At 42.4% G+C, this 27,265-nt stretch overlaps 1 protein-coding gene across 1 annotated transcript in view; it reads left to right on the forward strand.

Annotated features, from left to right (window-relative positions):
* Positions 1-22,557, forward strand: part of LOC124556185 (nascent polypeptide-associated complex subunit alpha, muscle-specific form-like) — a 93,807-nt gene extending 71,250 nt beyond the window's left edge. The window contains exons 8-9 of the mRNA XM_047130180.1: positions 1,849-2,824; positions 22,256-22,557. Of these exons, the coding sequence (XP_046986136.1) occupies positions 1,849-2,824; positions 22,256-22,557 (1,278 nt within the window). The remainder of the gene's footprint in view (positions 1-1,848; positions 2,825-22,255) is intronic.
* Positions 22,558-27,265: the final 4,708 nt, after the last annotated feature.

Below are 27,265 nucleotides of genomic sequence, written 5' to 3' on the forward strand. Positions count from 1 at the left end.
AATGGCAGACTTGAAGAAACTTCTAGGCACTTTGCCTCACCAAATTGAGGCCATTATCAAGGGTAGAGGTGGTGTTACATAATCTTAGCTTGATGACTCTTACGGGTGACTAAATTTTTGTCTCGTATTCTTACAAACGGTCTGACGTGAAATTAGAGCTCTAGATGCGTGACGTGCTCATTTCCCAGATACCTGAGTGGCAGGACATTATCATCCATCATGTGGATCCCATGTACATCTGCACCATGAATACATATTGTGGCGTGATATTCCTACAGACTGCAGTCGTAGCCAACCTCCTACTAAAGACATTCATATAAGTACACACTCCTAACGGAATACCGGCTCACACAAGAAAATGGCGTCGCCATATGAGTCCCTTCTCAAAATGATGTTGGGGTTTTAACGTATCCCAGTGACGCGCCAGATGAACGTAGGTGAGACATACCCTCAAGAGTAAACAGTGACTCATCAGTGAAGAGGACAATATCCACAGTTCTTGCATCCGCTCAAGGAGAGATACACAATATAGTCGGCCAACCGTGCTGCACTTTCATGAGAAGGTTAGCGTATCGTCGAGAATAAAGGGCAGTCAGAACCACTGCACCCGAACACAACTGCAACGATTTTTAGGGCTGGATTGACGTTAACAAATGATTACAGGGATAGTGAAGCAGATACTGAACAGGAACATCCACTGTGTGAAATTCAGTTCTACATTTGATCATTTCGTCCCGTGACGCCATTACTTGTGATTTCCAATAATGTTTACTTGCTTCAAGCGTGTGTCCAAGGAAATTCGGAAACCAACGTTATATACAAATCTCTATTCACGCATTACTGTTCCCATCTAACAACAAAATCGAACATAATGCGTTTCTACACACTACACACACGCCATACTTTTGCCAGGAATATGACCACACTTGGAATCAAGTGGTGCAGTATCCCACACCAATGTATCAGAAATCTTTGATGCAACGATCACAGTCCTCTTAATTAGGACGTAACTCGTTATCTCCCTTGCGGCCGTGATGACGAACTAAATACTGCCAGCTAATTTCTCAAGTCAGCTGCATTTTCACGAAAGTAAATTAGCTTTTCTAATTTTCAGTGTCAATTTCCGCTAGTTTGTATGTATGTGTCACACTTGCTTTATGGTTGCAAAAACGACGTTATCACTCGTGCAGATATCACATATAAACTGAATTTTCGGCGTCTAAATGCAATCCTGAAATTCTTACATTAACAGTTCCAATTTTGGGAGGCAGAAAAGAAGTTCCTTAAGAAAATGATTTTTTTAAGTGATCCATCTCTCGACAAGTATTTTTAAAGGTAACTCATAATGCAGTTTCGAAGCAGCTAGTTGAGAACTACAGCACAGTTGCTCAAAATACGTGTTTATGTTTTTAAAACGTTGATTGGTTATAGAAACGTATTACTTCTTTGTATGGTAAAATATGCTATAGAGTTTGCGCTTATTACAGCACGTTTTCCAGTCTTTTCAAACCAGAAAAAAAGTTATACTGACTGTTTTTTTTTAATTTGTGTAGAAAATAAGTTCATGTTCATTACATTTGCTTTACCATACAGTTTACACATTTTATAACACTTTTTTTACAATGTTTACCAACAATTTAATCGGAGTACTGGCGTGTATACGTAGCGGGCATATGAAATTATTTTCATTGAGGACTAAGAATATCAGGTTTTGTATTTAGACACCTCATATTTAACGTGATAATTAATGGAAAATCTTTTTTAAGATCTTATATTGCTGCTGTCATAATTACTTCACCAGTAATTATATTTACGCTTCTACTTTATGTTTCTTTCACTATACTTCAGAATATTCGCTCCTGGACCGTAGAACTGTTTGGTATTTTTGCAGAGGACCGCGCTGGCACGCATGACACCTGGCAAGCATCATTCTCAGTTGTGCCTGAAATGCCGAAAACAGTGCCACCGTCAGTTTCTAGAAACGGGCATCAGATTACATCCACCGATGTGATGAATCCTTTCATACCCCTGGCTTCGAGACAGACAGTACTGAAGGCAATGCATAATCATACATGTATTTCAAAACCATCACTGAATCAAATGATAGCCCCGGACATAGATCACATGCCGAATCTGATGCCACCACCGAACTCTACATACGTGCCAAAGTCGTTGGCGAACAAGATACCGTTTTGGCACGAGTCAGACGTTGCAGATGTGATGCCGCAGCTTGTCTCTACATGTGTACCAAAGAGGGGACGACAAAAAATACGTAATCTTACTTCAGAAACGGAGCCGTCACTGCAGGGAACCTCTGCGGGAACGCCGTCGGAGCGACGTCCACGGCGGCCCCGAGGTCGACCTTGCAGGAGAGGGTCTGCAAGATACCCTGCCCAATATTCAGTCGTGTCCACGGCACAATGTTCTCCACAGCTTACAGCTCAGTGTTGTGCTCAGCCTGCACCTACAACTCCTGCTCAGTCTTCAGAACAGGTGACAGGTCTTTCATCCATTCGACATGCAGCGCAGCGGCCAAAGACGCCTCTGGAAAAAAACCGGGAACAATTCCCACAGCAAGCTCCGCCAGAGCCCAAGATGCAACAACAGAGGCGACGTATGGGCAAAAATTTGGGACGAGTTCGAGGCCAACGTTCTGCAAAATATGTGGCAGGTACTACGGTGCAACCATCGGAGAAGCTTCCAGTGGCAGTGAAGCCAGTTCCAGCAGAGCACCGCGTAAAGATGCTCGCCCCACTGTTGTTTAACCCTCCAGCTATTCATTTTGTTGTTCAAAAGCTACATTGGACCTATCTCCCACGAATAGGTATGTTAATGACGCACCTCTGTAGCTGCTTTCAGTTCTGCTCTGATATTACTTATCTATGTTAAGCAAAGAAGACGATATACACCGATGAGCCAAAACATTACTACCAGTTACTTAATAGCATGTTGCTTCACATTTGGAATGTGCCACTACAGCTATTCTGTGTGACCTGGATTCGAAAAGTTCTTGGTTGCTTTTCGGAGGTATGTGGCACCAGATATCTACTACGAAACTTACGGGCCGATCGTTTGTGGGCGCGGAGCAGGTGCCCTATAGCACCCCAGATAAGCTCCATCGGGTTCATATCGGCAAATCTAGCGGCCCAGATAGCAAACTTGAGTTCATTATCATGCTTCTCAATCCATGTTAACACGATCCTGATCTTGCGACAAGGACTGCAATCCCACTGGGAGATAGCATCAACTTCGGAGGAGACATCAAGCATGAAGGAATGAAGGTGGTCCGAAATATGCTCATGTAGTCAACAGCAGGCATGGTGCCTTTCGATTACTACCGCAGATCCCATGGAAGCCCCTGTGAATGTCCCACATAGCACAATACTGTCCCCATCGGCCAGCGTACGTGGCGCGATGCCCGTTTCGAGCAGCCATGCGCCTGTACGACGGATACGACAATCGACCTTGTGCAACAAGAAACGTGATTCATGCGACGAGGTAACACGTGCCATCGGTCTACGGTCCAATCTCTATGACCCTGTGTCCACTTCATCGTAATCAACGATGTCGTCAGGTCGACATGGGTCGTCTGCTGCGGAGCCCCGTTTTCAACGGGTGATGAACGGTATGCTCTGAAACAGCTGTGCGAGCAACAGCATTGTCTGTCGTCAGGTCTGCCACAGACCGCTGCCTATTCTGCTTTACAGAGGGACAAGGTTCCTATTCTACGTTCTGTGATGAGGTGTGGATGTCCAGCACCTGGTCGCCAACTCGTGGTTTCACTGTCCTTCAACCACTTTCTATTGACAGCTTCGCCGATTTTGAGATACTTGTTCCCAGACTCTCGACTATTACAATCTGCCCTTTGTCAAAATTGCATATGTCTGTACATTTCCCCACTTGCAGCCTGTATCGTCGCAAGAATGATTCCCCATCCGTCTCTGCTCCGGTTGTACAGGGTGTCCGAGGAGGAATGATCAGTATTCATGGATATGACAGGAACGATCAGTTAAAAAAAAAAAAAAAAAAAAAAAAAAAAAAAAAAAAAACCCTCCATATGGATTTATGCCCTATCCCGAATGGTTTCCGAGATAGAAAACATTCAATGTATGTTGTTTCTTATGCTCTGTATTATTCATTAACTTGTCGTGTTTACATACGTATATGTGTACAACAGTTAAAAATATTATAACATGCTATTAATTTGCTGGGATTTTTCCTGAAGACATATCAGTCTCAACACTACCGTCGCTAAGGATTGAATCTGAAGCAATAAATTAAAATTTGTGCCACAGCCCAGACTTGAACCCAGGTCTCCTACGCCTGAAGTACCGGCAGAATCTCCCCATTACATACAAAGATGAGATGCTATTCCAATATCGCATAGCTCCGCAATAGCGACGGTTTGAGAAAGGGAAAATGGCCTGAAGGTGTGAATTGCAGTGTGTTTTAGGCAGTGCATTGGAGTACGGTAGTATGTGCAGCTGTAGTGGGCACAGTGCTACGGTGGTGTAGTGATTAGCATATCTGTCTAGTAAGCAGAAGACCTGGATTCAAGTCCTGGTAGCTCAGCGTGTTCGGTCAGAGGGCTGGTTGCCAGGATATCCTCTATACGTTCCTTACCGTGTCACGTGACAGCCACGCCACCAGGCGGCATTCAGTCACGCGGTAGGTAGTGCCATAATGTTTTGGCTCATTTGTGTTTATCTCAAACGAAACATCTGATATCGTACTTAGTAGTCCCAATAGTTATGCAGAGAGGAGTGCTCTGATCGATGCCTCGTACTCATTGTCTGGAGCCCGTGGAGACGGTTATTATCACGCAAGATGCCATAGCTTCCAAACTCTGTTGTTTGCTAAGAGTATATCCAGGATCTAACCTAGGTGGGGAAGGAGGTAGGCGGAAATTCATATTATGTATTAGTTTCACGGTGTGATAATTTTGGCTTTTCACAGCAAATGTTTCTGGGTCAACTTACTACTCAGTATCCATTAAATATTACCGTTTTTCTTAAAACTGATACGTCTGTCCTGTGACAGGGCAGGATAAAAGTGCGCGTTCTGAAGATCTTTTTTTTCCCTGGGGGGGGGGGGGGGGGGGGGGGGGGTAGCTGGTGATAGGTAATGTCGAGTAGCAAGATTCTGCCGTTCTCCTCCAGTGTCCATGTCAACTCGCTGCTGTCCAAGACAAGTGTGAAGTCTTACTGTTAATACTTTTAATCTTTGCCTGCTTTAAAACTTAAGAAAAATTAATCAATGCTTGTGAAAGAAGAAATGTTTCCATTGCACATAAATTTATGATCAGTGCGCGTGTGGTGGAGCAAAATTTGCTGACGTTGATCCTGAAAACCTGTGAACAGCACTCGAGCGTTCTAATGGAACACGAACGTGTGCAACAAGAGCCTTGAACTCTGTTTAACGGCGCAGCGTAGTCCTAACCTGGTTTTGTTTGTTGTTCCTGTTTTACTCATTTGGTAATAACGTCACCATAGTTTACGTTTTCTCATTTACTGCGAGCACGTTGGTAAGGCACGAATGTCGCTCTGATCCCTTGCATATATGTCGGTGCTTATATACCCGCATCGGAGTCACAGCACGTTGCATATACGTTGCAGCAACGCCCTAAGACGGAAACTTCTCGGTCACTAATTATATTTTATGTTCGTGTTTATGTTTCCTTTCCTAAGCGTTAAAGAAAACTGACGAGTTCTTAATGCCTACATTTTTAGTATGGATCTTGACAATGTTGCAATATCAGGTGGAGAACACGACAAGAAGTGTTGATCGATTGGCCTATAGGTTGCCACTGTCCCTAAGTTTTCGATGCTTCGCAACTTTGTTGGATGGGGTGTAGGGACATAAATTCATATACTCTACTTATTCCTTGTTGACAACATTCCATTATAGCTACTGACAGCCTTGGGAGAGCCAGTCCTGACAAAACTCTACCATCTGCTGAGCAAAATGTATGAGACAGGCGAAATTCCCTCAGACTTCAAGAAGAATATAATAATTCCAATCCCAAAGAAAGCAGGTGTTGACAGATCAGTTTAATAAGTCACAGCTGCAAAATGGTTCAAATGGCTCTGAGCACTATGGGACTTAACAGCTGTGGTCATCAGTCCCCTAGAACTTAGATCTACTTAAACCTAACTAACCTAAGGACATCACACACCTCCACGCCCGAGGCAGGATTCGAACCTGCGACCGTAGCAGTCGCGCGGTTCCGGACTGCGCCCCTAGAACCGCGAGACCACCGCGGCCGGTTCACAGCTGCAAAATACTAACACGAATTCTTTACAGACGAATGGAAAAACTGGTAGAAGCCGACCTCGGGGAAGATCAGTTGGATTCCGTAGAAATGTTGGAACACGTGAGGCAATACTGACCCTACGACTTATCTTAGAAAAAATATTAAGGAAAGGCAAACCTACGATTCTAGCATTTGTAGACTTAGAGAAAGGTTTTGACAATGTTGACTGGAATACTCTCTTTCAAATTCTAAAGGTGGCAGGGGTAAAATACAGGGAGCGAAAGCCTATTTACAATTTGTACAGAAACCAGATGGCAGTTATAAGAGTCGAGGGACATGAAAGGGAAGGGAGTGAGACAGGGTTGTAGCCTCTCCCCGATGCTATTCAATCTGTATATTGAGCAAGCAGTAAAGGAAACAAAAGAAAAGTTCGGAGTAGGTACTAAAATCCACGGAGAAGAAATAAAAACTTTGAGATTCGCCGATGACATTGTAATTCTGTCAGAGACAGCAAAGGACTTGGAAGAGCAGCTGAACGGAATGGACAGTGTCTTGAAAGGAGGGTATAAGATGAACACCAACAAGAGCAAAACGAGGATAATGGAATGTAGTCGAATTAAGACGGGTGATGCCTAGGGAATTTGATTAGGAAATGAGACACTTAAAGTGGTAAAGGAGTTTTGCTATTTGTGGAGCAAAATAACTGATGATGGTCGAAGTAGAGAGGATATAAAATGTAGACTGGCAATGACAAGGAAAGCTTTTCTGAAGAAGAGAAATTTGTTAACATCGAGTATTGATTTAAGTGTCAGGAAGTCGTTTCTGAAAGTATTTGTATGGAGCGTAGTCATGTATGGAAGTGAAACATGGACGATAAATAGTTTAGACAAGAAGAGAATAGAAGCTTTCGAAATGTGGTGCTACAGAAGAATGCTGAAGATTAGATAGGTAGATCACATAACTAATGAGGAGGTATTGAATACAACTGAGGAGAAGAGGAGTTTGTGGTACAACTTGACTAGAAGAAGGGATCGGTTGGTAGGACATGTTCTGAGGTATCAAGGGATCACCAACTGAGTACTGGAGGGCAGCGTGGAGGGTAAAAATCTTAGAGGGAGACCAAGAGATGAATACACTACGCAGATTCACAAGGATGTAGGCTGCAGTAGGTACTGGGAGATGAAGAGGCTTGCACAGGATAGAGTAGCATGGAGAGCTGCATCAGGATTGAAGACCACAACAACAACAACAACTTTTTCCTTCAAGTACCTTCCACAGTACGTCCAAGTTTTTCGGTATCATTTTGGAATACTCTTTATATTGGCATTATGGTCGCTACCTGATTACATTAGGTTTATGTCTGAACTACGTATGTAAGTAATGCGCTTATTGTAAGGTGATTTTACGATGCAGATGCTATCTCTTGCCGGTCGTTGTGATCGAACGGTTCTAGGCGCTTCAGTCTGGAACCGCGCGACCACTACGGTCGCAGGTTCAAATCCTGCCTCGGGCATGGATGTGTGTGATGTCCTTAGGTTAGTTAGGTTTAAGTAGTTCTAAGTTCTAGGGGACTGATGACCTCAGATGTTAATTCCCACAGTGCTCAGAAACATTTGAATCATTTTTTGTTGTCTCTCAGTTCTTTTGCACAAGCTGGAAAAGTGGACAATAATAACGTTCAAGTACTCTACATGAGAGAACCCTAGACAAATTTGAAGTGAACAGACGAGAAATACACTATGTGATCAAAAGTATACGAACACCTGGCTGAAAATGTCTTCCAAGTTCGTGGCGCCCTCCATCGGTAAAGCTGGGACTCAGTGTGGTATCGGACCACCTTTAACCTTGATGACAGCTTCCACTCTCACAGGGAAACGTGCTGGAAGGTTTCTTGGGGAATAGTATCCCATTCTTCTATGAGTGCTGCTCTGACGAGAGGTATCGATGTCGGTCGGTGAGTCCTGGCACGAAGTCGGCTAAAACATCCATAAGGTGTGCTATAGGATTCAGGTCAGGACTCTGTACAGGCCAGTCCGTTACAGGGATGTTATTGTAGTGTAACCACTCCGCCACAGGCCGTGCATTATGAACAGGTGCTCGATCGTGTTGAAAGCTGCAATAGCCACCCCCGAATTGCTCTTTAACTGTTGGAAGCAGGAAGGTGCTTAAAACATCATTGTAGGCCTGTGCTGTGATACTGCCACTCAAAACAACAAGGGGTCCAAGCCCCGACCATAAAAAACACGACCACACCATAACACTACCGCCTCCGAATTTTATTGTTGGCACTACACACGCTGGCAGATGACGTTCACCGGGCATTCGCCATACCCACTCTCCGCCATCGGATCGCCACATTGTCTACCGTGATTCGTCCCTCCACACAACGTTTTTCCACTGTTCAATCGTCCAATGGTTACGCTCCTTACACCAAGCATTTACCTATGTGATGTGTGGCTTATGAGCAGCCGCTCGACCATGAAATCAAAGTTTTCTAACCTCCCGCCTAACTGTTATAGTACTTGCAGCGGATCATGATGCAGTTTGGAATTCCTGTGTGATTTTCTGGATAGATGTCTGCCTATCACACATTACGTCCCTCTTCAACTGTCTGCGGTCTCTGTCAGTCAACAGACGAGGGCGGCCTGTACGCTTTTGTGCTGTACGTGTCCCTTCACGTTTCCACTTCACTGCCACATCGGAAACAGTGGTCCTAGGGATGTTTCGGAATGTGGAAATTTCGCGTACAGATGTATGACACAAGTGGCACCCTATCACTTAACCACGTCGAAGTCCGTGAGTTCCACGGAGCGCCTCATCCTGCTCTCTCCCGATGTCTAACGACTACTGACGTCGCTGATATGGAGTTCCTGGTATTTGGTGGCACCACAATGCACCTGATACGAAAAACGTATTTTGGGGGGGGGGGGGGGGGGGGGTCTGGATATTTTTAATCACATAGGGTAAAACGCGACAAGTCACCGACTCTCTGTGTAAATGTCAGTGCAGCATATTGTATATGACACCGATAATCTCACATCGGCTACCTCGAACCTAAACCGAAACAGTAATGCTATAATGCACACTCTAAGGCAAAAAGAAAGACACGCCACAAAGCAATTATCCGAACAGGACAAAAATTGGACATTTATGAGAGGTCAGAACTATTTTCCTGAGTGGAATAAATCCACTTAGGGCTCCCAGAGTGAGTTGTCACTTTTCAGGGAAATGTGCGCTTATTTGAAACTTCCTGGCAGATTACAAGGGTGTACCCGACCGAGACTCGAGACTGGGACCTTTGTCTTCGCAGGCAAGTGCTCTGCCGACCGAGTTTTCGAAGCACAACTCACAACAAGCACTCACAGCTTTACTACGACCAGCCTCTCTCCTACTTGCCAAATTTCACTGAAGTTCTCGTAATACCTTGCGGGAGTAAAACTTCCGGAGGAAAGGTCCCAATCTCGAGTGCCGGTACGGCTCACAGTTTCAATCCTCCAGGAAGTTTCATATGTTTGCTTTTTGTGTGCAGCATTCCATCATTTAAACCACCTCATACAGTTACTGAATTTCTGTTTCCTTCTTTCTGCCTTCTATGACTCGCCCCAAGCTGTTCTCCTCCACTGAACTTTATCACATCTTTACTGCGGAGGCGGCAGAACAAGCTGATCAGTGAGAATGGCTCTACGGAGGTTACGAAAAAGTTGGGAATTGCTAATGGATCGAAGTTTGAGCTCCGGTCCCTCAAGCATGTTTACATATCCCTGATGGATAAGATACATCATCATAAAGCAAACAACTAAACTGGGATACTCCTCCTGAAGGAAGTTTTGGCCTTTCATGAAAGTCCTCATCAGTGTTAACTGCGTTGTAACAAGAGCTTACTCCTTTAGGAAAGAAGCTATACGGGCGCTAAGCGAGTCAGATCTATACACTTCCTCACAGGTGTGTTACCTGCTTATACTGTTACACTTTGTTCCGATAATTCAACACGTGTCGCGCTAGCTTCCAGTATGAGGAAATGAGCCAGATCTATCTCAAATCCGCGCTGTGAATTAACGACACTTGGTCCAGTACGCCGACGTAGCTAAATGTATCTTTTAGGAGGTTTTTGACCTTTCAGCTCAGAAAATACCATTCACAAACAGTTAAAATATGATAACACACAGAAAAACGAGTCACTAACAGGTGGCACACATGTCTTCCCTACCTGATTTTTTTTAGTGGATCTGCATCGAAGTGTCACTCTGTACTAAATGGTTGGTTCAAATGGCTCTAAGCACTATCGTACTTAACATATGAGGTCATCAGTCCCCTAGACTTAAACCTACCTAACCTCAGGACATCGCACTCATCCATGCTCGAGGCAGGATTCGAACCTGCGACCGTAGCAGCAGCGCGGTTCCGAACTGAAGCGCCTAGAACCGCTAGGTCACAGCGGCCGGCACTCTGTATTAACTGCTCCCGATGACTCAGCTGTTATACTGCCACTAGCTGCTTCCTGGTAATCACTTCTCCTAATCCATAGTAATGAATGGATTGGTCCCCTGTACTGGCGGTTTCTATTTTTTTTTTTTTTTTTTAAAAAAGGGACTTACATGCGAGTTTCTCCTCTAGAGACGTTTTCCCTGACTCTTCCGAAGATCTTACTAACGATTCTTCCAGAACCTACCGGAACGTTCTCGAACATTCTGGCAGTATTCCATCGTCTGCTAGTCAGCTTGGTCGCTCGCCTAGCCATTACGTCACACCGTTTCCTCTGCATGCTGACAAAAAATCTCACTTCATACAGACTGCTGACCCGCTTTCTGATGTCCACTCGACACCAGGCCTGATGCATTGGTCTTAATAAAGTTTCTCTCCTTTCCCTGCCGCCATTCAGCTTCTTACATGAATAAACGGAAAACACATGTGCCATGATATGGTTGGCACTGTAAGTCAATTTCGTGTATGTATAGTGTACTTAATGATACGGTGCTGAATTTCGTTTCGTCAGCACCTTTTCCTTCTGAAACTATTTGAATTATCATTCTGGATTAAATATGTAATATACCTGTCACAATGGAATTTATGACAAGAATTTGCGGGACATGCTCTAAATGGAGAACGTCTATTAGTTAGAAAACATCTTTACCGGAACCATTTGTGAGCTACGGAAATCGAAAGAAAAAAATTTTCTTCCTACCGTTGCTATCCTTAAAACTAGCTTTATGAAAAGTACACTAAATCATAGCCAGAATTTTCCGCGACTTAATAACAGAATTTGGGAATTAGGCATTTTTGCAGAAATTTTATCGTTTGGAGAGTTCAGTAAGACCCTAAATCAGAGTAATCCTCACCTGCATGATGAGGAGTCCTTCCACATGTCACAAAGCGTTTACTGTAACGCAAACGGACAAACATTCTTGCAATAACCAGAAAATAGGCGTCCTTGGCGTGTTAGGAAGCGGCTTTCTAGGTTTTCGTTAACGGAATGTCGCATGTAAGCTAACAGCAGACCCTTTGAAAGAATTGAGAGATAATTTTGTTTATTTAAAACATCCAGTAAAAACAGCATTTCAATTACAGAAAATTTACCTGTACATATTTTAATTGTTGACAGAGAACCGTAATATTTACTGTAACAACCATCATGACTTTCTTGGATTTCTGTTTGAAACAACAGTATAGTATGTCTTTGTAAGCAAAAAAAAAAAAAAAAAAAAAAAGAAATGTCATTAAAAATCTAGAGACACTCTTGTAAGTTTCCTGGGATTGATATAACACTAGATATGTAACTGAAATGTATAGGATAGCTTCCATGGCTGCCCAGCAGGCGTTCTTTATCTCGAGCTACACTGTAGTACGGGACACGTGTACTGTGACGTCTCGATCGGTAGTGTATATCAGAACTTTGATGGAAGCATTTTAAAAAATGCGCCACAGTTTGCATAAAACACATTTTGCTGTAAAATAACCACAGAAAACTGATAAAACCTTTTGTTTTATTATTCTGCAACTAGTTTCGCACTAACGTTCATAATGTGACTCTTTTTCGCCCCCTAATGAAGGGGTGTCTTGAGTCATGCTTGGCTGGCTCAGTCGGTAGAGAATTTGACGCGAAAGGTAAAGGTCCCGAGTTTGGGTCTCGGTCCGGCACACAGTTTTAATCTGCCAGGAAGTTTCATATCAGCGCACACTCTGCTACAGAGCGAAAATTTCATTCTGGCACCCCAGATATGCTCAATAGTATTCATGTCTGGGGAATTTGGTGGCCAGCGGAAGTGTTAAACTCAGAAGAGTGTTCCTGGAGCCACTCTGTAGCAATTCTGGACATCTGGGATGTCGCATTGTCCTGCTGGAACTGCCCAAGTCCATCGGAATGCACAATGGACATGAATGGATGAAGGTGATCAGACAGGATGCTTACGTACGTGTCACTTGTCAGAATCGTATCTAGACTTATCAGGGGTCCCATATCACTCCAACTGCTTACGTCCCACACCATTACAGAGCCTCCACCAGCTTGAACAGTCCCCTCCTGACATGCACGGTCCATGGATTCATGAGGTTGTCTCCATATCCGAACACGTCCATCCGCTGGATACAATTTGAAACGATACTCGTCCGACCAGGCAACATGTTTCCAGTCTTCAACAGTCCAATTTCGGTGTTGACAGGTCCAGGCGAGGCGTAAAGCTTTGTGTCGTGCAGTCATCAAGGGTACACGAGTGGACCTTCGGCTCCGAAAACCCATATCGACGATGTTTCGTTGAATGGTTCGCACGCTGACACTTGTTGATGGCCCAGCATTGAAATGTGCAGCAATTTGCGGAAGGGTTGCACTTCTGTCACGTTGATCGATTCTCTTAAGTCGTCGTTGGTCCTGCTCTTGCAGTATCTCTTTCCGGCCTCATCGATGTCGGAGGTTTGATGTTTTACCGGTACACTCGTGAAACGATCGTACAGGAAATCCTCCACTTCATCGCTACCTCGGAGACGCTGTGTTCCATCGCCCACTAAAACACCACTTCAAACTCACTTAAATCTTGATAACCTGCCATTGTAGCGGCAGTAACCGATCTAACAACTGCGCCAGACACTTTTTGTCTTATATAGGTGTATTCTAACTGTATATCACTGTATTTGAAAACGCGTTCCTATACCAGTTTCTTTGGCGTTTCAGTGTTAAATGATGGATACTGTGAACGAAATAATTGTATGTGAAGTGAAGGAAAGTCTTCAGTGGACCATCAAGAGGGGGAGGGGAGGGGGAATTGCTACAACCACGCTCGCTTTTAGTGGTAAAGACTCTCATACGCAATAGAGTATTTGACTGTTTCCTGGAAATCGTCTTAAATAGTTAATTATGTCGTTTTATGCTCCTAGCATGCTTGTTTCCTTCTTGTATTTCAGTGTTCTTTTATAAAAACGGAAATTAAATTCAAATAATTTTAAAGCCCGCTAAAACTCTCCATTCTAATCATGTGATGCCTGTGACATCATTGGCTGGCTCACTGCCCCTACTGTCAAAAGCTAACTCACAGTGATATGTCGATTTGGAATGCACGTTTCGGAAAATGGTTTACAAACGGTGTGTGGTACCACACTGTACAAATACATCCATAAAAACTCTTGAAAAATTGGTTGTGAGTGTTTCAGAGAGTGAGAAGGTCTGTAAAAGTTGATTGCTCCGTACCGGCAAAACGCTGCCACATCGATGCCCAATTTCTCTCACTTAGTTAAAACTGCCTTGCACTCTGAAGTTAACATTCATGTACACGAGAGATACGCTATCCCACTGTTACAAAAGATAGCGCAGTCGTCGAAATTAAACTTATAGTAAGAATTATCGTTATTCCGCTTACGTGTGCACCGCTGGTAGCTCGGTTGATAGGGCGGTGGAACGTTGAATATTGAAAGATGATATCCGCAAGGCGCTGGTTCGAATGTTGCGTGTAATAATATTTTAACTTATTTATGAAACAAATCGACAGTCCTTTCATATGAAAACCAAATCACCATCACAAAACTTCACCTCACCGATTAGAAATAGAGTACTACCGTATCTTCCATGGCATTTACATCCGCTTACATTTGCAATAGCTGTTCTCACATGTGACGTTCAAAAACATATTTTCTAATTAATGTGAGCACACACTTTTTACTTTATTAGAAACAGTGCTTTTTTTTCAAATCACCGTACTCTCAACCTAGGATCCCTATTGTTTTAATTTTGTTTCGCACACTGACGCTACTTTACACACAGAATCAGCACAGCCCTTACGTTTGTGTTACCTGCATGATGTACATCCATTGTATCTCTCCGCATACAAAACCTCATAGTCCTACACCTATTTGTACTGCAGGACTATGGTGATATCTTTACTACTAGTAGTGCTTTCCAAAAATAGTAACTGCTTGTAAGCAAAGTAAATGCGTTTATCCCCTGTTGTCCATTTTTCAGACTAAGATTAATGTGAAGCTGTATACAATACATCCCACCATCGAAACAATTGCTACAATTAGTTCTTGCTAACGCTATTTTCATATTTCGTGTGAAAATTTTAAAATGTATGACCTTAGCACGATCGAGCCTGCGCTCTTTATCCACAGCTACATACGCTATCCGATGTGCCACAGACAGCGTGCTGCTGCAGATTTTTCAGCTGAGTTTATTGTACGCCGGAAATCAGCACTACAACTTGCCAAGAACAATTTTATTGTGCTTTGGGTCGTCTTTCATGACTGATAGTCGACAATCTAGATATACGTTATGGACCCATTAGCAAAAGTTCCCCAGTTCCTTAGTTTTGAGCGGGTTTAATGATGTTGCAGGCAGCAAGAAAAATAATGTCCGTCCTTGCACAACATATCGCCGCTGTAAATAAGTGAAGCATAAACACATCAATTTTCGCAAGGTATCCACTATTAGTGTTAACAAAATTCCTCTCTATTATCACTTAAAAGTTGTAAATGCGTTTTCCATCACTAAATAGCTAAACTATTTGCTGGAAAAGTACATAAAAACATAGTAACTTTGGCTAACACTCCTGTAACACACGTATAGCTTCTACTCCCAGTCTGTGACGACACCAGCGCTTCAGCCAATAACAGTGCGTTTTCGATCGCGTGACCAAATCCTGATGTTTAATGATTTTTAAGCTTTAATTACATGAAAATAACAGATATTTTGTGAGAATACTGACCATAAATTTGATCTGAGTGTTGTAATCAATCCGAATAACAACAATACGAACCATATTTTTGACATAGGAAAACAACCTATTGTTGGCAGGCCATAAAGTATTCGCAAGTTCTACCCCAGGATTAAGAAGGTTTCTTTACTCATTAGGGAGTTTTGTAACCGTTCTAGGTCTCAACACGTTTCGCACATTTTCCGCGACGCGCATAATCGATTTGTTTGTGGTAAAATAGTTTCGCGCTCATTAATTGCAGTTGATACAATTTTTCAAAATGTTTTCTTCAACAATCTCACTCTTCTCCTCTTCCTCCTCTTTCTTCTTCTTCTTCTCCTTCTCCTCCTCCTCCTCCTCCTCCTCCTCCTTACGAGTTCACTTACATTCGTACTAAAACCATATTCTTTGCTTATTAGAAATACTAGCTGAGAAACCCAGCATTGCCCGGGCATTTATTTATTCCAATCTTCTATTAGTCCACCTCTTCCTCCCTCTTCCCTCAGTCCATCTCCTCCTTTCCCCTCTCTCTGTACATCTCCTATACTTCCCTCTCTCTGTACATCTCCTATACTTCCCTCTCTCTGTCCATCTCCCCCTGCCCCTCTCTCTGTGATCCCATTCCTCCTCCTCCATCCATCAGCTACTTCCCTCTCTGTCCATCTCCTTCGCCTCCCTCTCTCTGTCCATCTCCTCCTTCTCCCTCTCTCTATCCATCTCCTATTGTCCTCTCTCTTTGTTAATCTCCTCCCATTTCCTTTCTCTCTCCGACTCTTCCTCTCCTGTCTCTCTGTCCATTTCCCCTTCACCCATCTCTCTCCGTCTTCCCCTCCTCTATCTGGGCCGATCTCCTTCTCCCGTCTCGCTGCCTGCCAGTCTCCTCGTCTTGCCTTCTCTCTCTGCATTATCACATCCCAATACGAGGCTGGTGGTTCTTACACCTACAGTACTTCTTTCCAGACTCTAACTAATACTTTCCAGATTGTAACTAACATATGTACCAAATTGATTGAAATCGTTTCATGGCTTTAGAATGAGCTTTTTGCCTGTGGCTTTGCTCGTACACGACATCGAGTAAATTTGACAAATATTTAACAAATTTCACTCGTATTTGTACACATATTTCTCCTGCATGTCTAGCGAATATCGCCCTACAGTTTCGTTTTCACGCAGCTGAGTGTTTATAACATCGTATCTCCTGAACTATGTGCTGTAGAGCGATATAATTTTGCAAGTACGTCCGGTGGTATATGTAGCTACAGTCTCGGAAATGTTAGTAGTAAAGTAGTAATAAATTAAAACGCAGTAAAGAAGTAATAAATTAAAACGTAGTGAAGAAGTAATAAATTAAAACGTCATGCATGGTGAGGCAGTTTCTCACGCATCACAGTGTATATGACGCCGCATCTACTGATCTATGTGTCGTACAATATATATTTTTCTGTTTTCGCATTCAGCGTTTATGTCGTGTCTCCTGAATTAAGTGTCGTACAATGATTTAATTTTTCGGGTATATTCAGTGGTATACGTGAATACTGTCTGCCAAAACATTTTACAAATACATTCAGTAGTAAAGAAGTAATAAATTAAAATGTCATACTTCATGTGGCAGTTTTACTGCATGAACAACGAAAATATGTTAAGTGACAAACTTTTCTCCTTTCATCATTTTCTTTTTCTTCCCTACCCCTACCAGTTTGTTAGGTAAGCAGTCCTTACCCCCACAGCGATACTTTCGATAGTAAGAGAGACGTTTACCAAATTTGGTTGTATTTTGTCCAGTGGTTTAGGAGGAGATGTGGAACATACATGCGTGCATATATACGTACGTATGTACATCAATTTTTATCATTTGTGTGGATATGAATCACGAAGTTGCTGCCAGTTGACACCAATCGCGTAAAACAAATGACGCGCGGAAAACCGATGTTTCAGCAAAGTCGATTCAGGACTAACATGTAAACACGACAGCGGAAATCGGTTCCCGAAATCCGTTTTCCATCGTCTGAAAGTTGTGTCGCACTTGAACTTTGTGTGAGACGATACTGTCACCCAAGGCCAGAGTAGATTCGCAGAATGACAATGGCACTAAACTGAGTGGGTTGTCATCGACTAATGAGTCACTGAAAGTATATTTATTATATCGCGGTTACCAACAATAATATTTACTCTCTGGATTACAGCCACGCCCTGTGCGTAAAGCTACAGTAATAATAATAATGTTGTTAAAAGTTAACACTTTCGAAACGGAGCCCGAGCCTCAAGGCATGTTGTTTTAATTTATTACGTCTTACTACATGCATTCACGCCACATTTTGCAGACAGTATCCGCATATACTTAAGTCACTCGGGATGGAATTCCACTATTTCGGATGGAAGCAGTCTGGAGTGGGTGGATGAATTGCCGATACCTGCGAGTGTTAACATGGTGACATTTCCATATTTCTGCTTTTTCAAATTACTTCACGTACATTCTTGAGTTTCAGTTTATTTCTGTTTCGTTTGTGTTAACAGCTGTCGTTAATAAAATTACGGGAAACTGCCACAAAGAGAAGTGACTGCTATTCCTTTGGAATTTCGTTCCATATTTCGACTTCTCTCTGTGGTTCGCATACTACATAAATAACTACTGCACAACATCAGAAATTCTCTCAACATGTCTCTTAAACATATATTTAAAAGTGCACAAAGAAACGCTTATTACATTAAGAAGCGTAGCACGTTAACACGAATTAATTTTGTGCTGAATTAACGTACATTTAATAAATGAACTAATTTACAAACGTTTGACACTATACAATAAATGACAACCTGTAATGTCTTCATTTTACTTCCTATTGTAGCGGAAATGTCCCGTTTCAGTAACTGTGACAGGGAGCTGTAACTCAAGGAACGTATCAAGAAAATGCTAGCCTATTTTGTATTAAAATGTGTTGTCCAGATCGGCTTCTACATTATTAGTCAATAGAACGTAAATTACAAGGTTAGTTTTCAGCAGACAAAAGTTCGGGACTACCGTCAGAGCACCGGCAAAAAAATTTTGCAAATCGCCTTAAAGCGTTCGATACGAACGGTTTAAGGAGATCTGCAAAATTTTAACATCTATCGATACTGATAAAGACTTGTGGATGCGACAGCATTTATTTTAGCCGCGCAGAGCTCTGTTTATAGTAAATAAGCGCTGTGTTCCGGGCTGTCCATCCAACTACCGGACTGGGAAGAAGATATCCACGTTCAAAGTTCCAAAGGTTTAAGAAGTGTGCAAGAAGTGGACTCGTGGTAATAGATGTGATACCTTCAGTCTATCAGGACACCAGAACGCTCTGTGGTAAGTGGAATTAAGTTAAATTAATGATAAATTGCTCAAAAAAAGTTTTACATAGCCCTCGTGAATTGCATAGTATGTGTTTTTTTTTTTTAATCATAAACCTCTTTCCCAATACTCTTTTGACAGCAGGGAAAAGTTGTGTGTCAAAAATAAGAATGAGCTTAAATTCTTAGTGCAATTCGGTAGAACGCGCTGTATATTCAGTCGTGAACGGCACAATGTGGATTCGTATACAATGTAGAATTTGTCAACCTCCCTCTAAAGGTAAATTAAACCTAAAGCGTGCGCTCGTTGCCGTTTTGCAACAGAAAGGGTTGTCATATGCGACGTTACCCACCGACTTGACGTACACAACAGCGACGTCATTCGAGCACTCAGCCGCTATAGCGGGACACAAAATATTGAAAAATTGCCTCTCCGTGGTCGTCCGTGGCCAACAACATGCAACATAATTCTCTCCCAACGATCAATTTGGTCTGTAGGTTTCATTAGGAGCAATAGTATGAACTACTTAGCACAGTGGTGCGCATAGTAGGTGGGCAAGGGATGACCTGGACGACTTGGAATAGAGTGTGAATCAGTGGCGTCATGTTCTCTTTACCGGAAAGTGCATGACTTGTCTGGGGCGTGATGATCGCCGTAGGAGAGTTGGAGGTGATAAGAGACCACGACGCGTCTCAGACACGCAGTCTCACAGGTCAGCAGGGTGTGTCAGTCACGTTTTGGGTCGGTGTCATATCCAACACGTTTCATCGCTTTAAAGGGTATTTCGGCTAAAGGTTTTCAAGACGATAATGCAATTACGTGTTCCCCAGGGGGCGAGAACTAACCGAACTGAATGCTCTACTGTATCTTCTGAATTTAACCTTATTAAGCACGCCTGGGACCCCTTGAAACGGGAAGTATGCCACATCAACCACATAATATTCCCCGTCCCTATCAAGACTACTTCCAGTTCCACCCACAACACTACCTGATCCTCTTTGATGAAATTCCTACATAACTCCCCTAATTTAATAGTCACCTGAGCCAACACTGCCCTAGGCAGGTCTTGGATTCACTGTCATCAATCATCCTCTATACAGTCCTGACTTGGCTCCGTCCCATTTTCATCTGTTTCCAGAACTTTAAAAACACTGCTGCGTGGAAAGGCCTTGTCTGCTATGAATGCGATGCCCTGTTACCCTTGTGGATGATAGTTTCGGACAAGAGTTTCCATCTGCAGTTTATTTATCTCCTGCATACCGAAAAACAATGAAGATTCTAAAGGGCTCCAGGAGAAAAATAAACTATGTATGGAAACCCGACGCTCTGCAGCGTCGTTGGATGACGTTTCCAGACACGGGTTAACTCTTCGATTTGCTACTCAAGACACTCTCTACAAGCACTCGAAGTCTGTCGCAACACCTCTAGGACATTCTGTATGCTCTGAAAACCACTGTGAAGTGCATGTAAGAGGATGCTTCATTGTACCAGTTATTAAGGCTTCTTCCGTGGAGCACGAGGGGAATGAGCGCCGTAGCTAGTCTTCTGTGCTTCTACATCTATACTCTGCAACCCACCCTAGACACCCAAGGCACTAGGGACTTCTGGCACTTCTATCTTTTCCACCCTTTGCTGTTCCATTCAGGAATGCCGCACGCGAAGAATGGTTGCCGGTAAAGCTCCGTATGAACTCTAATTTCTCCGATTTTCTCGTCGTAATCAGTTCGTGAAGTCGTATGTGGGAAAGTGATATGTTGTCTGGCTCTTCCCGGAACATACTCTCGCGGAATTTCTATAGTAAACCTGTCCATGATGCATACCGCCTCTTTCGTAACGTCTGCTACTGGAGTTTTTTGAGCATCTGCGTAACGCTCTCGTGCCGACTAAACAAACCCACGAAGAAAAGCGCCGCTTTTCGTTGGATCTTCTCCACCTCCCATATTAGTCCAATTTCGTAAGGGTCTCACACTGACGAATAATACTTATGAATCGGTCTATCAAGTGTTTTGTGTTCCACTTCTTTCGTGGCTGAATTACATTTCGTTAAGATTCTCCCACTGAATTTCAGCCTGCCATTTGCTATTCCTACAATTAGTTGTATGAGATAATTCCACCTTAGGTCGCACTGAATCGTTTCTTCTATATAATTTACTGTTGTTTTTGTTTCCAAGTATTTATCGCCAATCGTTTGATCGAACAGTAATGCATCTGTTTATCCAGTTATGCACAATGAGTTACGTTTATTTACATTCAGGATCATTGACATGTGACCGATAACCCTTCCTGAAAAAGGGAATGACCTGTGATCTTTTCCAATATCTTGGTACCCTTTGCTGCTCCATCAGCCTGTGATACGCTGTCGCTAGGGGGGAGCAAATTCTCACAGGTATCTCATCCGGTCCAGCTGCCTTATCACCATTGAGCAGTTTTGGTTGATTCCCTATTCCGCGATATCTTATCTCAATTCTTGTCGTTTTGGCGTTCTTGCGATGATTGAAAGGAGATACCGTATTACGGTCGTATACGATGAAACAATTTCAGAAGAGCGATTTCAATATTTCTGCCTTCTCTCTGTCACCTTCTGTTTCAGCGCCAGTATAATGTCAGAAGGACTGAAAAGGTGATTTCGATCCGCTTACAGACTTTAAATAAGACCAAATTTGTTTGCGATTTTTGGTCACATCGTTGGCAAGATTTTACTTTCAAATTAATTGAATGCTTCTCCTACTACTCTCCTCACGCTCATTTTGACTTCATTCAGGTCTGCCTACTGGGCTTCGACTTCAGTTAAATCAGAGATGCAGCTATCTTTGCTCGTGCAGCAATTTTCTATTACGGCTACTGAACCACAATGGTTCTTTTCTAACTTTCATTACTTTTCTCGGTACATACTTGTTCAAGTCTTTTGAGTTTAACTATTTATGCTCCATATCTTCGTCCTCAGAGCTGAATATTTGACGTAGAGTCCTTAGATATTTCCTATTTCTTTTAAATTCTCCTGGTTCATTGATGCTATCACTGGTTCCCTGCTTAACGTTTACTGGTAAGAAAAGTTGGGGCTAGTTCGGTACTAGGACGCCTAAGACATTGACTTCATGTAACTGTCTGCGCGAATTAATTTTCGGCGAAGACATTCAGAAAAATCTCGCATGAATCCCTTTCTCTGTCACCAGCAGTAATTGCTTAAGTCTCACATTCTATAGCTGTCTTCGAGATCCCTACTGGAGCGATATGTAGGGGGTTGTAGTATATTGTTCTTGAAACTTTGTAAGTAGGCTATCACGGGATAATTTGCGCCTATTTACAAGAATCTGACAGTTCAGTTTTTTCAGCATGTACGTGATGCTCTCCCACAGGCAAAATAAACCTGTGACCATTTGTGCTGTTCTTATAGAGTTAGGAGAAATTTAGTGGTAAACTACCTCCAATCAAAGTGGACAGTTCAAAAATTCCTGTGACTCATTAAAGAAGAATGATAGTTTGATTTCAGTAACATGATTGTACTGGTTGTTGCAGCGACTGTGTACGGCGACCCACGCCGGGCGCCACAGGCAATTGAGACATTGGTAGATGGCCCACAGGAAGTGCCAATGCCACGACCGGCACATCTGCTGCAGCTGACACACCTCTTCATGAAGTACAGTGTTCCACAGTGCCCACCTGCCCCTTATGCCATCCCGCTCCGACCACCGCTGGAGCGTGGCGGCCATCAGCGGAAGACCAGTGACGTCATCCAAATGGCCGACCGTGCAACAGCTGATCTTGCTGTTAGTGTTGCCATCTCCTTATCCGTGCGCGAAGATCCAATGTCGGAGTAAGTTTCGTTTAAATGAAACCCAACAGAGCTGTGCACATCCACACATTCTGAAGCTCTTTATTTTCCCTCGAGCGCTATTAGCTAAGCGAGGTTTGTGGTGATAAAGATAAATAACAATTACATTGTTCGTAATACTTGTATTCACAGAATATGTGTCACATGGTACACACAGGGAAAGAACTACTACTCAGAGATAGCCCATACCTTGTAAATGGCAATGATCAAGATGAACCAAGGAGCCAGATTACCAACCTAACCTCACTACAACTTAATCTGACGACAGTTTCAGCTTATGAAAAAGATACATGTGTTGCTCTCTAGTAAGTGGTTTAGTTAATACATAAGCAGGCATTACCTTTGACTGCCAGTACTTATGAACAATCTCACTTCCTCTTACACGTTGTCTAATAAAATGTCCTTTAGGCCTAGTACAAAATTTTTTTAAGTCTGGAGTGCAATACAGGATTCTGGGGTAGTCTAGCAGAATTCTTCTTGGTATGGAAAATGGTTACAGTATTTTGATGTTTATTATTTAACAATTCACCTATCAGCTGTCGCAAATAGAATGCCTCTTTAGCCACAGAATTTAAAGCTGCCTATGCAATGTCCCTCAGTTGCCGGCCAAAGTGGCCGAGCGGTTCTAGGCGCTACAGTCTGGAACGGCGTGACCGCTATGGTTGCAGGTTCGAATCCTGCCTCGGGCATGGATTTGTGTGATGTCCTTAGGTTAGTTAGATTTAAGTAGTTCTAAGTTCTAGGGGACTGATGACCTCAGAAGTTAAGTCCCATAGTGCTCAGAACCATTTTTTTGTCCCGCAGTTTCTAGCTTTCCCATGAAATGGTATTTTTCCCCAACAGAAAAACACTTCCATGTTGTGAATTGTGATAACCCTGTAATTAAATTATCTACAAAATTTGAGCCAACAAACCCAGTTACTTGCAGATCTTTGAAATCTCATTTGTCAAACACACTGCCATAATTCATAGTACGATTGCTATAGTAAAGAACTCTTTCTTCTGCCTTCCAGTGCATACTAGTAAATTTACAATTATATTGACTTAAAACACTAGCTGCATAAGAAGTCAGGTCTTGTATTAGCACTGATATATAGCAAACATCCCACAATTTCTTGACATAGAATGTGAACTTTATCACCTTGCACATCTGAAAGTCCTAATGCACATATCATTGGTGTTACAACAGGAGTACAATCATACATATCAAATAGTTTCAGCACATCTGCAATATAACACTTCTGCTCAAGTTATAAACTTCCTTCCTCCCACTTTCTAGTTATACAGATACTGAGACAGGACTTTCCTTCTCCTAAATCTTTAACTTCAAAATGCTCAGCTAGCCTGATACAACTTGTCTTTCATCACACTGTTATTACACAAGACATAAAAATTATCTATCTACAAAGCAACAATTGCAAGACTTTTGCCTGTCCTTTTAATAAAAAGTTTTCACAATAATCTGTATTAAACTTTTGGGTAAACTCCTTAGCATCAATTTATTTCCTCTTTCACGGCCTTTATCCAGTCTCCTCTGTCACTCCTTCACATGACATCCTCCAAGTTCATGGCATCTTCTCCCAAACTGGAAACATCACTTACCAGATAGGTGATGTAAACTGGGTACTCATTGCATTTGGGTACACGAGCTGACCTTCCGAGTGGCTGGTCCTCTTCTATAGTATCAGGGTCTGTCGACTGTGTCTCAATCTCCTGAATGTCTGCTACTGACTGAGCATCTGGGATGTAGTGTGGGTCTCGATCAGTGTTGGCTCTGTCACTCCCAGCACTGCTAACTTCTACTACTTCCTCTGCCTCTTTCAATTGAGCATCTTGTTCACTTGAAGAGAACGTACAGTAACGTTCATTATATACAGCTGGTGTCCTGGTACTGTAAGTCATGCATTCATTCTCCAGGAAAACAACACTCCCACTTTCACAATTTTTTGGTGGTTCTGTGGATCAATTAGTCTCTAACCTTTGGTCATTTCACTGTAATATCCAAAAAAGTTCTTTATCTTAGGCATCCCACTTTCTTCTATTTTTAACTGGTATATCTCAACAACCAGATACCTTTAAATGGTTGAAACAAGATACTTTTCCCTTCCACAACACCTGTAGAGTCTTACCATTAAGCACTCTGTGAGGAACACAGTTCTTTGTGCAAATAGCTACATTGCATGCTGTAATCTTACCCTCCCACACATCAACAGTAATTTTTCCTGTCTCTTCATAGATTTCGAAAGCTTTAAGAGGCGTAAGATATAAAAAAGAAAAACTTTTTACTTATCTTCATTTTTCTCTTGTTGTTGTTTTTGTTGTTGTTGGTTTCAGTTATCACGTCTAGGAGTACATTCTTGTGGCTGAAATTTCGACTTACTGGGTTCCAGATGACTAAATAATTGATGAAGTACTATCTGTTGCTATGATTTTCTTTTATTTTATTCCATTCTTCTATATCAAAATGACTTCATAATCTCCATTTTCATATGACCATCAATTACATTGTTGTAGACAAAATTTAAAAAACATGTACATTTCCGTCACAGGCATGCCCCCTACTATCTACTTTCTGTGGTACTCACAATATTCCAAAGAGTTTATAAAGCAAAAGAGTTTACAAACTTTCTTGACAAAAGGAAAATCATCACCAAGTTATAACATTATTTTATAAATGAATCCAGGAATAAATTTAATAATTAGCATTAGATTGTGCAATTAATAATATGATTTTTAAATATGCCAGATATTTTGTAATTTCAAATATTTTTAAAAGATGAGTAATTTTAACCACACATATAGATTAGTACATAACGATTGTAACAAATTAATTTCTTTTTTATACATTTTAGCCTGCAATATAATACATCATATACAAAATCATATGAAATTCATTTAGTTAAACAGCTGAGACAATGTTCACCTATGCAAGTTACTTGGTATCGACTATTTCTATTGAAAAAAAAGGTTAAGTTAGAAAAGGGTGTCCCATTACAATTTATAACACAAAGTGCAAACAGCTATATTCCCTGCCTCTACTCAATACTGAACAATGGAAAACCAAGAATGGAATAATGACAATATTATAAAAAGGATACACTGTTATTCGTTATATAGTGTAGATTGAGTCGCAGACAGGCACAACAAATTTCTGTGAAAGAAGTTTTTTTTCTCTTGAATTAGAGAAAACACACACACACACACACACACACACACACACACACACACACAACTCACACACATAACCACAGTCTCTGATTGCTGAAGTCAGACTTGGATGTATAATACACCACTGGCCATCAAAATTGCTACACCACGAAAATGACGTGCTACAGACGTGAAATTTAACCGACAGGAAGAAGATGCTGTAATATGCAAATGATTAGCTTTTCAGAGCATTCACACAAGGTTGGCGCCGGTGGCGACACCTACTACGTGCTGACATGAGGAAAGTTTCCAACCGATTTCTCATACACAAACAGCAGTTGATTGGAGTTGCCTGGTGAAATGTTGTTGTGATGCCTCGTGTAACGAGGAGAAATGCGTACCATCACGTTTCTGACTTTGAGAAGGTCGGATTGTAGCCTATCGCGATTGCGGTTTATCGTATCGCGACATTGCTGCTCGTGTTGGTTGAGATCCAATGACTGTTAGCAGAATATGGAATCGATGGATTCAGGAGGGTAGTACAGAACGGCATGCTGGATCCCAACGGCCTCGTATCACTAGCAGTCGAGAAGACAGGCATCTTATGCACATGGCTGTAATGAATTGTTCAGCAACGTCTCAATCCCTGAGTCAATAGATGGGGGCATTTGCAAGACAACAACCACCTGCACGAACAGTTCGACGACGTTCGCAGCAGCATGGACTATGAGCTTGAAGACCATGGCTGCAGTTACCCTAGACACTGAATCATAGACAGGAGCGCCTGTGATGGTGTACTCAATGACAAATTCAGGTTCTGTTTACAGCATTATGATGGTCGCATCCGTGTTTGGCGACATCGCAGTGAACGCGCATTGGAAGCGTGTATTCGTCATCGCCGTACTGGCGTATCACCCGGTGTGATGGTATGGGGTACCATTGATTACACATCTCGGTCACCTCTTGTTCACATTGATGGCACTTTGAACAGTGGACGTTACATTTCAGATGTGTTACGACCCATGGCTCTACCCTTCATTCAATCCGTGCGAAACCCTACATTTCAGCAGGATAATGCACGACCGCATGTTGCAGGTTTTGTACAGGCCTTTCTGGATACAGAAAACGTTCGACTGCTGCCCTGGCCAGAACATTCTCCAGATCTCTCACCAATTGAAAACGTCTGGTCAATGGTGGCCGAGGAACTGGCTCATCACAATACGCCAGTCACTACTCTTGATGAAGTGTGGTATCGTGTTGAAGCTGCATGGGCAGCTGTACCTGTACATGCCATCCAAGCTCTGTTTGACTCAATGCCCGGGCATATCAAGGCCATTATTACGGCCAGAGGTGGTTGTTCTGGGTACTGATTTCTCAGGATCTATGCACCCAAATTGTGTGAAAATGTAATCACATGTAGTTCTAGTATAATATATTTGTCCAATGAATACCTGTTTATCATCTGCATTTCTTCTTGGTGTAGCAATTTTAATGGCCAGTAGTGTATCTGTCCGCGTGTGTGTGTGTGTGTGTGTGTGTGTGTGTGT

This window comes from Schistocerca americana, chromosome X (genome assembly GCF_021461395.2).
Source record: "Schistocerca americana isolate TAMUIC-IGC-003095 chromosome X, iqSchAmer2.1, whole genome shotgun sequence".
NCBI classification, from domain to species: domain Eukaryota; kingdom Metazoa; phylum Arthropoda; class Insecta; order Orthoptera; family Acrididae; genus Schistocerca; species Schistocerca americana.